This window comes from Podarcis raffonei, chromosome 14, assembly GCF_027172205.1.
Source record: "Podarcis raffonei isolate rPodRaf1 chromosome 14, rPodRaf1.pri, whole genome shotgun sequence".
Classification (NCBI taxonomy): domain Eukaryota; kingdom Metazoa; phylum Chordata; class Lepidosauria; order Squamata; family Lacertidae; genus Podarcis; species Podarcis raffonei.
This window is the reverse complement of record NC_070615.1, coordinates 14017512-14034208: the sequence shown is the minus strand read 5'-3', so window position 1 is coordinate 14034208 and position 16697 is coordinate 14017512. Positions and strand designations below refer to the sequence as shown.

At 43.4% G+C, this 16697-nt stretch overlaps 1 protein-coding gene across 1 annotated transcript in view; it reads left to right on the top strand.

The window, feature by feature from the left end:
* Positions 1 to 12140, top strand: part of LOC128401838 (NAD(P) transhydrogenase, mitochondrial-like) — a 77300-nt gene extending 65160 nt beyond the window's left edge. Inside the window, exons 18-22 of the mRNA XM_053365358.1 lie at positions 392 to 551; positions 4969 to 5050; positions 7574 to 7692; positions 10694 to 10809; positions 11919 to 12140. Coding sequence (XP_053221333.1) covers positions 392 to 551; positions 4969 to 5050; positions 7574 to 7692; positions 10694 to 10809; positions 11919 to 12071 — 630 coding nt within the window. The 3' untranslated portion in view covers positions 12072 to 12140. The remainder of the gene's footprint in view (positions 1 to 391; positions 552 to 4968; positions 5051 to 7573; positions 7693 to 10693; positions 10810 to 11918) is intronic.
* The last annotated feature ends 4557 nt before the right edge of the window (positions 12141 to 16697 follow it).

Sequence of the window (16697 nt, the reverse complement as noted above, 5' to 3'; positions counted from 1 at the left end):
GGTTTAACAAAACAGGCTGTGTGCAGTTATAGTGTGTAACAGTGGTTTGCTTTTCTTATCTATGAATAAGCATTATCACTAAATACCTAACCATAGCTGATCACAAACCAGGATATGAAACCCATGAGTTTGAAAGCAATGGGTTGTATCCAACTAAATTCTACTCAAGACCCATTAAAATTAATAGACCTCAGTCAGTCCTGCCCATACTCTGAGTATGACTAATGTGGATACAATCTAGTGGCTTGAATTAACCATGTTTAAGCATTCAGTAAAGCAGTGGTTAAAATAGTTTTACTGCCTCTCCATTCACCGCAGGTGGCAAGCAGATATCCCAAGTGGTTTTGGTTAGACCTGACATTTGCTAATATATGTCTAATGGTTTGTCCAGGCCATGAACCGATCTTTGCCAAATGTCATTTTGGGTGGATACGGTACAACATCCACGGCTGGAGGAAAGCCCATGGAAATAGTTGGAACACACACTGAAGTTGGAATCGATCAAACTGTTGACATGATCAAGGAAGCTAATTCGATCATCATTACACCTGGTAAGAGTTCAACAATGCTTTATTAAATTGTTTAGTAGTTATGCACATGGGCTATGAAAATGTTATTGCTCAGGTTCTTGTTCTACTGTTATCTGTGCAGTTCCCAAATATCCATATTTATTTTCCCAATTAACAAATAACTTTTCACTATATGGAATGCAAAGGTAAGCAATCTCTAATTACCTACTTGTTAAGGCAAATGCTGTTAGTCACATCAGTCTCTGCTGACATCTGTGCCTCAGCTGAAATGGTTAGAAGACCATATGAGGTGAGGTTGGTTGGGCCACTTCGTGGTCAAGGCTGAGAACTGAACTTCAGTTGTGTGCTGAGACAAACAAACAATTTGACCTGGAATGAGTCTGTACCTCAGAAAAGTGCGTAATGCCACTGACCAGAAATGTCCTTTTCTAAAACAGTGGGAAGGAGACTTGGAGAAATTTCTGAAACTGAAAGCTGATTCAGGATGTAAGAAGGCTTCATTTTCCTTTCTACCCTTTGTTCATTGCATGCAGCACTGCTTCCATTCCACCGGAGTTCATCTTCTGCTAAAACTGCATTACTTGTCTTGCTGTCTGCTCCGGCAAAATTATTTAACTTATGTAATTTACGTAAGAAATGACGTTGTCATTATATTATTCCACTGTATTCGTTCCACCGCAAACAAAAAATAATGCAATTTGGGGGACGTGGATGCTATCGATTATGTATCATTTGCAGACTAAAAATGCCAACAGCATATATTGATGTTATTAGCTGGATTGATTTCTGTTCTGAAGAGGGGACAAATAAGCCAAGATTGGCAATTTCTGCTCCCGTTTCTGTTTTTTTGTCAGAATTCTCTGGCATCCCTAGAGCTAACTGACAGTTCTACCAGATTCTAGATGGAGAAGGTTCAGACAGGGGTGGAGGAAGGGGGGTGTGGTGGGTGCAGGCTGCCCCAGGTGTCACCACTGAGGGGGGTGACAAAAATGCTGGGCAGCACTCACCACAGGGCCTGCAGCGCGCCCAAGCCACACGTCTCTCAGTGGCTTGGGCACACACAGGCTCCACACTGCCCCAAAGGTCCGCCTGCTGCCTCCCCCCCAGCTGTAGGGAGGCTGAGTGGGAGGAGGCAGGCAGACTCTGGAGGCCCCGCCCCATCCTGCCCCTATGGGTGGCTTGCCCCGCCCCTGGGTGCACCATCCCAGGCGCCCAAGCGGCTTCCTCCACCACTGGGTTCAGAAGCAAACCAGAGTTGAGCTTCTCTTCTTTCTCCAGCTTAGTAAAAAAAAACAGGAATAAAGGCCCTGCTTTACCAAGTCCTTAGGAGGGTAGTCTCTCAGGAGCTTCAAGTTCAGGAGCTTCAAGAGGAGAATGGATTTTTCTATTTTGTCTTCAAGAAGCCATCTGTCCTCCTGTCTTTCCCATATACCATGGCCTCCTGGGCAAGACAGAGTGGGTGAGGAAAAATCAGGATGGTGCCAAAGTCATCTTGCACTCTTCTGACGCCAGCTTCTTTTCTGTGTGGCAGAGCTTGAAGGGCATAAATGATACCTGGAGTTGCTTCATTTTGTGATTTGAACATGCATTCTGTCTGGAATAGACTAATAGCTCTTCTGTGGCCCTTCTTCTTCATTATTACAGGGCTGGGAATCATAATGACTCCTGGGGGTTTGATGCTATTCTGATTTTTTTGTCCATTTCCAAGCTACATTATTTGACCATGAGACACTGTACCACGTGGTCCTTGAATTCTCCAGAAAAGCATTCCTCCTCTTATTTTTATAGGAAACCAGAAAAATATGTCCTACTGGATGAGCCTGAGTTCATAGCAAAAAAAGAAACAAACCAAAAAGAAGATGCAAGTCACTGATCTCATTGACAGGGAAAATTCCCCTACTAGGGGCATTGAGTTGTTTGCAGGAGCATTCAATTAAACCAGCTGGTGGTCTTGGCAGGACACCTTCAGACTGGATGCTTGAGCCAGGCCTATCTCTTCTTGGGCTCTGATAGTTCAAACCTCTTGCAGGAACAGAAAATGAACATGTCTAAGTCCATTATTCCCCATCTAAACATACTGCTTTTGAGGGAGGTGGGATGGGAGAGAATGAATTTAATACTTCAGAGATGTTTTTTCAGTAATGCTTTAAAATAGGGTTACCAGATGTCCTTGTTTCCCAGGGACAGTCCCCGGATTTGCAAATAAGTCCCCGGACAAATTCCGTCCCTGGAATGTCCCCGGATTTCATCTAATGTCCCTGGGAAATGCATCAGCGGCAGTCTCAGCACCCCGGAGCAGTTGGCTCTGGCTGGCTTCAGGAGATGCTCAGAAGTCCCCATATGATGGTGGTGCAGGGGCTCTAAGATGCAGCTGCCGGGCTGCCTCCACCTTCCCTGACCCCAGCAGCTAAGCTGTGAAGGGAGGCTTCATGCTGCCTATCAGAGCTTGCGTGCAAGTAGGAGGTGGCAGGGATCTCTCAGTTAGCCAATGGGAAGCCTCGCTTCCCAGCTGAAGGTTCCCTGTCCCCTCCTGCTTGCACGCAAGTAGGAATGGGATTGGGGCTGCTCTGATGGGAAGGGAGGCATCGCGCTGCCCGAGCCTCGCCGCCGTCGCTGCCGCTGTTGGCTCTCCTCTGCCTTCCATGGCTGACCCAACGCGCACCGCTTCCCCACCAGCACCACTGAAGAACCAACAAGTCAGGGGCTGCCCAGACTCATGGAGAAAGGAGATAGAAGCCTCGGAGGAAGGGGAAAGGTGGTGGTTGAGGTCAAGGCGGCGGCCGCCCCTCTGCCACCACCATCGCTGCAGCATCAACATCCCAAACTTGTAGTATTTTATTGATTGATTGGTTGGTTGGTTGGTTGGTTGGTTGGTTGTACCCCCGGATTCATTGAAAAAATCTGGTAACCTTACTTTAAAATATATATTTTACATGCTTGGAGTGCTCAGATATTTCTTCCTGGTCAAAATACAAGAATTCCTCTCCCTCAAGAGATGAGAGAACTTTGTGCAATGAAAGTTTGTAGGGGGAAATTTCATCTGGAACTAAAGACTGAGTTCTGAATTCAATACTGCAGAGTGTTTGGAGGGTTGGGAATTCTCTGGTTGTTTCCTAGTAGGGTTTTAGCAGTGGGTTGTATTGGTTTTCTTTATGCTACCCTCACCTCCATTTGCTCCTAAATGTCTGTCTTAATTTTCATGCTGTTGGGTTGATGTTCTACGATTGTTATATAATCTGATAAGACTTTTTGCTTATTTGTGGGCCACTGTGGACCCTTGGTATATATCTGCAGCCAGATAAAAGGGCCCCAGAATCTTTGTTTAAATCTAGGGCTAGCAATGGTGGTCAGAGTAGCTGGGGGCCTGGAACCTCCTAGCGCTGCTGGCTTTCACAGTTGTCATCTCTGAGCATGCAAACAGCGACCAGAATAACTAGAGATGGAGCAGCATTTTCCCATTTCCCCCCAAAAGGGGGACCCAGACTTGGCCCCGTGTCAGTGGGGGTGGGCCCAGCTTTTGCCCAAGGATAATAATTTATTATTTAGACCCCTCCCATCTGGCTGGGTTTCCCCAGCCACTCTGGGAGGCTTCCAACAGAATATTAAAATACAATAGTCTATTAAACATTAAAAGCTTCCCTAAACAGGGCTGCCTTCAGATGTTTTCTAAAAGTCTGGTAGTTGTTTTTCTCTTTGACATCTGGTGGGAGGGCGTTCCACAGGGTGGGTGCCACTACTGAGAAGGCCCTCTGCCTGGTTCCCTGTAACTTGGCTTCTCGCAGCGAGGGAACCGCCAGAAGGCCCTTGGCGCTGGACCTCAGTGTCCGGGCAGAACGATGGGGGTGAAGACACTCCTTCAGGATGGCATGTTCTGGTGCTTGGCTTGCCAGGTGATGAGGGAACATACTGAAACTATATTGCCTAAAATGTTCCAAACCTAAAGCTTTCCACTATTTATTGGGACAGTGCGCAGTTCAATTTACGGCCCCTGAATATGACACAGACTGTGTAAGACATGCCAGCTACTCTGTTTGACAGAATAGCATAAGAGAAAAAAAAGGGACCATTTTTTTGTCCCATAAGTTTTTAAATCTAAAGTTGCACCACAGGAAAAAACAACAAATGAAGAAGAGCTATTGGAGAGATGAGTGTTAAAGGGATAAATGTGAACATGCACTTTGAGATGTGCTGCATACACAAACCATACATTTAAAGCACATCTATTTCCCCCAAGGAATCCTGGGAACTGTAGTTTATTGAGGGTGCTAGGAACTACAGCTCTGTGAGAGGCTAAACTACAGTTCCCAGGATTCTTTGTGGGGAAGCCAAATGCTTTGAATGTCGGTGTGTATGTGGCCTTAGATTTGGTTGGGAATTCAGACCTGGGAGATATTAAGCAAGTGCTTAAGCTCTGATTTCTTTTCTCTCGTCATTATAGGTTGGGGCCTTTGTGCAGCCAAAGCTCAGTATCCTATTGCTGACATGGTAAAGATGCTTAATGAACAAGGGAAGAAAGTCAGGCAAGTGTGATCAATATGGTGGTATAAACAGTTTATATTACTAATAAGAAAATTAGCTTTAGTCCCCGGAGATCTGGTGTGATCTACAACCATTAACTCTACAGTAACAGCTTTGATGGCGCTCTTATGGAGTGAGATAATTCTTTAAAAAGATGACCTTGCTATGTGGAGGCATATCATAAGATCTGTTTGTATCTACCCTTCATTCATGAGAAATGGTTGGCCACTTCTTTTCCTTCTGTCTTTATTCCCCTCCTTTCATCTCGTTTCTCAATTACTGGGTCCTGCTAACGAGAAACTTCATAAAACTCAAACTCATAGCTAACAGCAGCAGTTGTTTTTTGTGGTAGGGAATGAGTTGCTTGTACAGTAGTACCTCGGTTTAAGAACAGTCCTGTTTATGAACAAGTCTCTTTACGAACTCCGCAAAACTGGAAGTAGTGTTCTGGTTTGTGAACTTTACCTCGGTCTAAAACGGAAACCGAGCAGTGGAAAGACACCGGCAGCGGGAGGCCTCATTAGGGAAAGCGCACCTCGGTTTAAGAACAGATTTGGTTTAAGAACAGACTTCAGGAACGGATTAAGTTCATAAACCAAAGTACCACTGTACTCATGTTGTGGGTGCCAGCACAAAATGGCTGCCCATGGCAGCAAAAAAAAAAAGTGACTGTACTGTGTGAGTACCATCACAAAAGACCACTGGTTAACAGAACAGAACAAACTGCTTTGCTGGTTCAAAAGGTTATAAAGAGTCAGTCCAGTGTATTGGAGAGCTATTTTATGATGAGCTACACCTACTGAAAGCCCTGTCTTCTTTTGCACTGGGCCACTCTGGTCATGCAGCCATGAATGGCACGGAGCATCTACACATTAAAAATAGTGGCAACTTTTGCACATTTTCTCCTCTGCACCCTATTGTGCTCTGCCACCACAACAAATAGCAACATGCTCCTTGTTTGTTATTTATTTATTTATTAATCACCTTTATAGACTGCCTTTCTGCCAAGGCATTTTATGCTTCCTAGGCTGCCGGAAGTCTACCTCCATCTCAGAACACTGCCGTTCCTCCATTAGGAATACAGGAAGCTGACTTAAACAGAGTCAGACCAAGTTTCATGATTGTTATCACATCTAGTTTGGCTGTTTGAGTTCTGGACATGGATGAGGGACATGTGGATATGGAACTCTGCTTAGGTATGAATCTTGGTAGGAGTAATTGAGCCAATAATAATAATAATAATAATAATAATAATAATAATAATAATGTATTATTTATACCCCTATCATCTGGCTGGGTTTCTCCAGCCACACTGGATGGCTCCCAACAGAATATTAAAAACACGATAAAACATCAAACGTTAAAAACTTCCCTAACCAGGGTTGCCTTCAGATGTCTTCTAAAAGTCAGATAGTTGTTTATTTCCTTGACATCTGATGGGGAGGGCATTCCACAGGGCAGGCACCACTACCGAGAAGGCCCTCTGTCTGGTTCCCTGTAACCTCATTTCTTGCAATGAGGGAACCGCCAGAAGGCCCTCGGAGCTGGACCTCAGTATCCGGGCTGAATGATGGGAGTGGAGATGCTCCTTCAGGTATACTGGACTGAGGCCGTTGAGGGCTTTAAAGGTCAGCACCAACACTTTGAATTGTGCTTGGAAACGTACTGGGAGCCAATGTAAGTCTTTCAGACCGGTGTTATATGGTCCCGGTGGCCACTCCCAGTCACCAGTCTAGCTGCCACATTCTGGATTAGTTGTAGTTTCCAGGTCACCTTCAAAGGTATCCCCATATAGAGAGCATTGCAGTAGTCCAAGCAGGAGATAATTAGAGCATGCACCACTCTTGTGAGACAGTTTGCGGGTGGGTAGGGTCTCAGCCTGCGTACCAGATGGAGCTGGTAAACAGTTGTCCTGGACACAGAATTGACCTGTGCCTCCATGGACAGCTGTGAGTCCAAAATGACTCCCAGGCTGGACACCTGGTCCTTCAGGGGCACAGTTGCCCCATTCAGAACCAGGGACCAATTATACTGTCTTGGCCTAGCGTACCTCACAGATATTAGCAGAGTGACTGAAAAGGATCAGACCAGAGTCCAGAGAGAAAAGAAACTGATCCTAATTTACTCAATGTGAGCTGAATAAAAGCAGCACATAATATGAGGATAAATAAACAGAACTTTTTTCTTTCATAGGGTACATGGGGTAAAAACTGATTAAGAAGTACTTTTCCCTCCTACACTTGCAATTGTGATAACTCAGCTGACACTTTCGTACTGACACTTAACTCCCAACTAACTACAGCCTCCAGCCAGAACAGTGCTCACCCATTGACATTGCCTTTCACGAATGCTGGCTGCCTTTGCTACCCATCACTCTCTCCTTAGTGGTTCAATCAGGAGGTAGGGAAGCCTGGAGCTGGCCTGCCGCCGCCTGCGTAGCATTGCTAACATTTATCAGTTTCTTTTTATTAGTTCAGCATGTCTTGGACGCAATGTGGCCATTCCTTTTCTCTCTTTGGTTCCAGGTTTGGCATCCATCCGGTGGCAGGCCGTATGCCAGGGCAGCTGAACGTTCTGTTGGCAGAAGCCGGTGTCCCTTATGACGTTGTGCTGGAAATGGACGAGATAAATGAAGATTTCCCAGGTAAAGAATGAGGGTGGAGAGAGGAGAGAGAAATAAATAAATAACAGCTTATCTTTTATTTAAACCATGCTGAGAAAGTTAGTTGTATTGTGTGCTTTTGCAATTAGGCCAAAGAATAATCATGCTGTCTCAAGTGCTATTTTCCCTTGTCTCCTATCCTCCTTTGACTTCTCCCATAGAAGCTCTCCAGGTATCAACTTTAGCTGAGCCCCATAGCAATCTCTTTTAAAATAATAATAATATTTATTATTTTCCATACATAAACATAACAGAAGAAAAAGCCAACAATAATAAAGAAAAAAGAATTAAACGAAAAAAGGGAAAAGAAAAAAGAACATAAAATACATCAAATCACCACATAAACTGAAACTTAATTAATTACTCAAAATCCATCTTCATAAACATATTACTTGACTTCCTCAAATCTCTTCCATCTGAGTTTCTTAGTAATTATATATAGCAGTTTCCAATATCATTATTTCATAAAACAATATCACAGTCATAATCATATTTCCTAACTTTTCTTATCATACATTTTCTTATTTGTTTATTTAATCCCAATTTAATCCTAGGCCTAATTGATTCTTTCAAGTGATTACATATCATTAATATTACAATATTTATTCAAATAGTCTTTACATTTCTTCCAGTCTTCTTGGTATTCCTCTTCTTTCTGGTCATGGATTCTCCCGGTGAGATCAGCCAGCTCCATAAACTCCATCATCTTCATCTGCCATTCTTCTACCTTTGGTAGTTCTTGTGTTTTCCATTTTTTGGCTAGCAAAATCCGTGCAGCAGTTGTGGCATACAAAAATACTTTAACATCTTTTTTTTTGGCAGTTCAGAACCTGTTATTCCAAGGAGTAAGGCCTCTGGTTTCTTCATAAAAGTATATTTCATCATTTTTTTTAATTCATTATAATTTTCCCCCCAGAAGTCTTTAACCTTGGAGCAAGTCCACCACATATGATAGAAAGTACCTTCTTTTTCTTTACATTTCCAACATAAATTATCACAATTGTGGTAGATCTTCGCCAATTTAACAGGGGTTAAGTACCATCTATACATCATTTTCATAACATGAGCCCCATAGCAATCTGCACCAGCTGGTCAGGGGTCCCTTTACCTTTTTACACACCTGAAGCCTACACCCTAGGTGTACTACTATTTGTTCAAACCTCTCTCAGTGGCTTTGGGCCATCATATTGCGAGCATCAGATTTGCAGAGGGCTATTCTGGAAAGCGGTTCTGCTTGTGTAGCATACTTTCTCAGCTGACTTCAGAGGTGGTCTGCTTCCTCAGACTTTCTCTTCTAGAATGAGCTGAGAGATGCAAGAGCCTTTTGATGTTTCATTGGGGAGGTCAAGTTTTATAGCGTGATGCTGCTGGACAAGAATTAAATGATCGAGCTAACAATGCATCTATGAATCAGCAGCTTACAGCTGTCAAGCTGGTGCTCCAGCAAGTCTCCTGCGTAAAATCTCTTTAAGCAATGAAAGAAGCAGAACGCTTGTGGGAATCAGAAGGCAGCCAAAAAGAGAACAGAAAAAGGAATTTCAAAAAGGAGCTCGGAAGTAATCTCAAGCCTCCATCTTAAAAATCTGTGCTTTGAAATGAAAGTGTCCCCCCACCAAAATCCAGATGCTCATAAATTATAATTTAAATTATATAAATTAATCTTACCCTTCCTATTTCATTAAAAGGCTGCTACTTTCATATTGCAAAACTGATCTAGGTAAACCATCTGGGCCACGGGCATCATATGAAAAGTAAGCTTTTGAATCGAGTTGTGAATATTGAATCTCACACTTCTTAACACCGTTGTTGGGTTCAGCTAATTGAGAAGATTGCCCGTTTCTTCTTTGGAAGAGGGCATGACATTAAGTCATGACTATTCCTTTATAATAATTTTCAGCTGTCAATCAGAATTCACTGTTAGTCCTTCAGTGAAGGGACTTAACCCTGTGAAATTGGCTAGGCCAGTGCGGTAGAGACTACTATCCCTCCTGCATCATAAAGGTAAAGGGACCCCTGGATGGTTTAATGTATGACCCAGGCACTCAGCAGAAGGGACAAATTGTGTCAATTTCTTCCTGTTTGTTTGAGGAAGAGAAATAACATGCATAAGACTCATGTGCGATTGAGCATCAGCATGGAGTGCCTAAGTTTTCTGTTACAGCTGATGATGCACAGCTCTACTTCTCCTTTACATATGCAAGTGTTCTAGATTCAGGTAGGTAGCCGTGTTGGTCTGACACAGTCGAAATAAATTTAAAAAAATAAAAAATTGTCCAGTAGCACCTTAGAGACCAACTAAGTTTGTTCTGGGTATAAGCTTTTGTGTGCATGCACACTTCTTATACCCAGAACAAACTTAGTTGGTTTCTTAAGGTGCCACTGGACAATTTTTTTATTTATTTCATCTGCAGGTGTGGCAGGTGTGGCAGTGGAAGTGCTGGACCATTGTCTTGCCTCAGTGATGGACTGGATAGGAGGCAATAAACTGAAGCTCAATCCAGATAAAACTGAGGCAGTGTTAGTGTGGCAGGTGCATGAAAGATTTCCTGCTTTTGATGGGGTTACACTCCCGCTGAAGGAGTGGATATGCAGATTGGAGGTGCTTCTGTTATTGCTTGAGTCTCAGGTGGCCTCATAGTGCACATTTAGATGTGGTGGCATGTGCCCTAGTTGGCTTGAGGGAGTTTTCCTTCAGATGTTTGGTTGAATGTCTCCCTTCCTATGTACAAGTCCCGAACTAAGAAAGACAAAACCTCTCTGTTCCTTTCTCATTGTTTCTGTTCAATTTCTTGATCAGGTTTTCTTTTCTCTCTGGCCTCCGGATTTATATGTTTATAAGATTTATATGCTTAGATGTTTTATCTGTCTCCACATCCCAAGGGAATTAAGCAGTTGTCTGCCAGCGAGTTTGAAAGTCCTGACAAAAGACTTTTCAAGCTTTTCAAGTTTCTGAAGTGCTGATGAGTTTTCTTCTGCCTCTCAGACACAGATCTGACTTTGGTAATCGGTGCCAACGACACTGTGAACTCTGCAGCACAAGAAGATCCAAATTCAATTATTGCTGGTATGCCTGTATTGGAGGTCTGGAAATCTAAGCAGGTAAGTAATGGCAAGGGGTTGACTCTTTTGTGATAGCCTCCAACAGAATTCCCTTTGCATCTCAACCCATGAGAATCGGGCACAGGTTCCTCATTCTTGATGGATCCTTGGCCTGTTCTAACAGGGCTAGTCTTACATCGTGAAGAATATGCCTTTAACAAAGGAAGAAGATTCATAAGACTGTATTATGGCATGTGTACCTAATTGGCTCTCCTGTCTACTTCGCTTAGTTACAGGTACTTATGCCCAGTTAAAAATGGAAAGGTTTCCACTAAAGTTTAGGGTTACCATATTTCAAAGAGTAAAAACCAGGACACCCTGAAAGTTGTTGAGCTTTTTTAAGGAAAACCCCAAAACCACGATTTTTCAATTGACTTGGTTCCCCCCAGACATCAATTCTGCCTTTGGAATTGTATAGACGTTTGGTAGCTCTACCAAAGTTATCTTCCTTAACATTTCCATGTCTAAAACTTTAAGGCACTTCAATCCACAGTTGTATGCGATAATATTCCAAGGTCTCTTTAAGTGCTTGAATACTCACTTTTATGGAGTTGTGCTGTGTTGAATTGATGATTTCAGCCATATAATAATTAAACAATCCATGGCCTTTTAAATTGGGGTGGTGGTATTGTTTTTGTTTGTTATTATGGTATTCAAAATCAAATTTTATTAAACGGTCACAGACCAGATTAACTCGTACAGCTAGTCAGCAAAGCATAACACCGGAAAAAACAAAGGACAATTTCAATACAGATTAGGCCATAACAGCAATTTAAAATTTGACAGCATAAATAAAATTAAGTATTTGCCTTCGCCTGCATATTGGCATTGGAAAGCTCTTGTTTCCTGCGCCTAATAGCGGCTACACAGAATTTGGCAACATTGATCGTAATTTCAGGAACCTTATCTTCTATTATGGTATGTATTGTTGTGTTTTTGTATTGTGAACAATCCTGTGATCTTCGGATGAAGGGCGGTATAGAAATTTAAGAAATAATGATAATAATATGGTTTCAGAGTATAATATGGAGTATAATAACATGTTTTCAGCTACACTATGATTGCTTGAGTACCTCTCTATTCATGCCGCCATTTTGTTTCTCCACCAGGTCATTGTCATGAAGCGCACCCTGGGAGTTGGGTATGCTGCAGTTGACAACCCCATTTTTTACAAGCCCAATACCTCAATGCTGCTTGGTGATGCCAAGAAAACCTGCGATGCTTTACAAGCCAAAATTAGGGAATCTATTTCTACCCATTAGTATTCCGTGTTTTGTGTAAAAACATAGGGCACCAGCCACCCAACAATAAACCTTGTTTAGTACCATTAATTTCATTGGTTGAGTTTATTTATTATAACTTATTTAATTTAATTATTTGTACCTGGCTCTTCAGCCACAGAAGGGCTCCTGGAGCAGCTTACAAATATCAGGAATAAGACAGCACAGAAAGTTGAGCATTTTGAAATCAAGGGAAATAAAATGAGGGCAACTTTGACTGGATTGTGTCCATAATTTGTTTAGGAAATAAGTTTGGTGGTGGGTGCAGACTTTTTTATATATACAGCTGTGTCCAAAAGACAGCTAGAAGAACCTGAGGTATTGGATCATGTTAGTAATTTGTGGCTTCTGCAAAGGTAAAGGACCCCTGGGCGGTTTTGCGGCACTCATCTTGCTTTCAGGCCGAGGGAGCCGGCATTTGTCCACAGACAGCTTTCCAGGTCATGTGGCCAGCATGACTAAGCCGCTTCTGGCACAATGGAGCACCATGACGAGTGCCAGAGCGAATGTGACGGGGTGAGCTCCTGTTGCTCTGCCCCAGCTCCTGACAACCTAGTAGTTCAAAAGCATACCAGTGCAAGTAGATAAATAGGTACCGCTGCAGCAAGAAGGCAAATGGTGTCTCCATGTGCTCTGGCTTCCATCTCGGTGTTCCATTGCACCAGAAGATGAGTGCCACAACCCCATAGTCGCCTTTGACTGGACTTAACCATCCAGGGGTCCTTTACCTTACCTTTATGGCTTCTGTGCCTTTGTGGATGAAAATGTAAATCTCTGTAATTAAAAATTCAAATGACATCATTTGCAGCTTATTTCTCAAACTTTGCCATTGTAGTTACAATGGTACCTCAGGTTAAGTACTTAATTCGTTCCGGAGGTCCGTACTTAACCTGAAACTGTTCTTAACCTGAAGCACCACTTTAACTAATGGGGCCTCCTGCTGCCGCCACGCCGCCGGAGCCAGATTTCTGTTCTCATCCTGAAGCAAAGTTCTTAACCTGAAGCACTATTTCTGGGTTAGCGGAGTCTGTAACGTGAAGCGTATGTAACCTGAAGCGTATGTAACCTGAAGTACCACTGTACAGCACTTTAAGTAATCAGAGGCAGCTGAAAGGGATGGGCCAATTTGGGTCTGGAGAAGTGTCGTCAGCTGCCAGACCAAGGACAGGGTAGAGAAGCAGTGATGGATAGGCTCTAGGTCTAGGCCTTGTTGCAGCAGCCCATTTCAAGGGAGTGATGGCTTGGTTTGCCACCGACCAACTGCTCCTCAAAGTGACTGGCTATGATGAAATGGACATCTCATATATTGGAAATCATGCCTTCTGTGTTTATTCCAACGATCCCTCCCCTTCTCATTAGCCTCATTTTTAAAAAAACAGAAATACTACAGCTTCTTAAGTCAGGGAAAGTCTCTAAAGCAGCATCAGTTGCAGTGCAAGAGGTTTCAGCTGGTGGAGAAAATGGTTAGACCGCTCTCTTTTTTGCAGAGAAGCACTTTTAAGTGTCCACTAGAGGATCTTTGACTCCTGAAACTCACAGAGGAGTAAACTGGATTGTAACACACTCTAAAAGTAAACCAACACTTGTTTATATAAGGTTTTATCTGTCCCTACTTTTACACTAAAAATGTTTTCAAAGTAACGTGATTTGGAAGAAAACGAATTATGTTTCGCCTCTTCTGACTGATCGTTGAGAATACATTGGGTCAGGGGTCGCTTTGATGTGCGTTTCCAGTGGGCGGATTCCTTTCCCTTTCCATTATAGCCCAGTAATCTTCCACAAAGCTGTTTTAGAGACTTTCCTGGGAAAAGTTCAAAGGAGTCCTTGTTTAACAACACACAGAGAGATGAAAATGTCAGAGAGACAATCAAAAGTCATTCACTGGAAACAGTATTAATCATTGCGCAAAGCCAAGAGGCCCTTTTCTTGACAGCAATAAAAAACAACAACACATGGATGGTGAAAGCATTTGCTGTTGCAATTTATTAGAGAGATGACTGTTGAAGATATTTCTTGCTGTAAAAACATGACAGAGTTTTGTATAACATTTAGTGGTTTTAGCAACATAGGCTACCATCCAGTGAGCCTTAAGGACGATTCTTCACTATGTACTGGACTGTAGACTACATGTCTAAATAGGGGTTATTCTACGTACCCTGAGCCTGTATTCTGCTATATCACCATTAGATGAATATGTTAACACCAGCTGGCCAGTTCTACCCATCCATTTTTTTGTGTGTGAATGAAACTAATGATAGATTTTGCCCATACTGGGGAAATAAACTACCTTCCTACTCTGCCCTCCCCAAACACCTGAAATTTGGGCTCTCCCTACAACACTGATTGGCGATACATATAGGATAAATAGAAGTACTTCTTCGCACCATGCACAATTAATTTCATAGGCTAACTACCATAAATTGCTGTGAGGAGGGCCACTTAGCTTAGGTGGTTTAAACTGATCAGGGAGAACAACTATCAGTTAAGATACCAAAATGAGATGTCATTTTAGAGACATTGACATCTGAAGGCAGATGGAGAAGAGCCCAGCCCAGGCGCTGTGTTTAAACTTCCCCAAACCACCTAGGAAGCCACATGACTTGGCCAAAGGACTCTGGCATTGATAGGCCTTTAGTCCCATCTAGCAGGCCACTCCTTACCTGCTTTTTCAACAGGGTTTCTTTTACCAAACACCGATACCATAAAAAATCTATCCCTTTTCAGAATGATAAGGCTCTAGAGCAAGCCCTATCTGTGCATGGTAGATCACAGCAAGAACTAGGAGTAAGATGCCTTGTATAGCCTTGTACAGTCTTCCAAAGCAACTATTCTATTCCGAACTTCAAAATAGAAAGCGTAATGCTGGTGGTCAACAAAAGAGGTTTCAAGATCTCTTAAGGCAAATCTAAAAAAATGTAGTATAAACACTGACAACTGGGAAACACTGGCCTGCAAGTGCTCCAATTGGAGAACAGCCTTTACCAAAGGTGTCATGGACTTCGAAGACGCTTGAACTCAGGACAAAAGGGAGAAATGAGCTAAGAGAAGGACATGCTTGGCAAACCCTCACCGTGATCAACTCCCACCTGGAAACCTATGTCCCCACTGTGGAAGAACATGCGGATCCAGAATTAGCCTCCATAGTCACTTACTGTTAAGACCGTGTTTATGGAAGACAATCTTACTCAGCTACGAATGATCACCAGAGAAGAAGTTCAAGGATAATGGAAGTTGAGTCCAACAACATTGGGAGGGCTCCAGGTTCCTCACCCCATCATAAAATGCAAGCATGACTTAAGCAATGGGCAAGGGCCTGTAGTTCAGTGGTACTTCGCCTGATTTGCACGTCAAAGGTGCCAGGATGAATCTCCGTCATCTCCAGTTAAAAGGATCTCAGCTGACTTCTGATGTTGGAGAGCAGCTGGCAGTTGACGGAAACTGTACTGTGCTAGATGGATCAATACGACCAAAATAGTTTCAATGGGAAGGAGGGGGAAATTTTGCCCAGGGCCAACTTATTTCCTTGGAAGATCAGTAGCACAATTCTAGTTTCCCCTAGCTACGTTCTTGAAGGAGGAGGAACCCTGAAAGTATCTAATATGGTCTATTCTACTCAGCTACAAGATTAAACAGATTGTTAGGCCAATAGTAACATCTCCTGTATGAAATGTGTTGTGTATCAAGCCTGCAAGCTTCTTAATAAACAAGGGCTTTGGGTAGAGGTTAGGAAGCACTTGTAACACGTGTACTTCAGTTTTAATGCACTGTTTGTTGGGGAGTGGGGGAAAACCATTTAAAGAAGTTAATGTCTGTCCTTCTGCTGCTTCCCCCAATGTGGGCTCTACAGCTTACACACAGTACAGTGGTACCTTGGTTCTCGGACTGAATCTGTTCCGGGAATCCGTTCAACTCCCAGAATGGTTCAAAAACCAAGGTGTGGGACTTCCGGAGGCGGCGCGAAACCGTGATGGCGGACCTCTTCGAGCTCTGAAGAGGGGCACCGCAGAAAAGGGTTGTTCGCGACGGCGCAGCGGCAACCCATCAAGACAAACCACGGGCAGAGTGAGTCCGTGGCCGTGGGACCCGGCGGGCACCTGGAGCGACCCCGAAATCACAAAAGGAACCCCGTAAGGGGCTCCGGAGTGAAGGAGGGGGAGCGGTGCTGTGGGTTCATCGCTCTTTCTGCGGAGGCGAAGCCGCGCGGCTGTCACGGATGAGCGCTGACCTTTCTTCCAAGAAGCATCGGGCTGAAACATCAAACCCGTGAGTAAGGACCTAAGATCCTACAAATTAATTCGGAAAATTCGGCTAAAAACGGGAGACGAGAAAGAGGAAGTCCGTCTTCCGGCACTGCTTTCAAGATCAAAGCAGACGGACTAAAGAGCGGAAAGCGCTGTGAACAGGGAAGCTTTAAAGCTTTAAATTGGGACTTTCGTGCACATCTGAATTTTTCTCTTAAAGAATAAATACAGCATAAATTTGACCTGGAGCGGTCCCCCAAGGGGCAAGGGAAGACTCTAACCCCAAATTCCCGGGTGGCCGGGTAAAGTTGTTTAAACTGCGGAACTGTTGCAAGCTTCCTGATACTTTTGTAACTGGAGAGTGTAA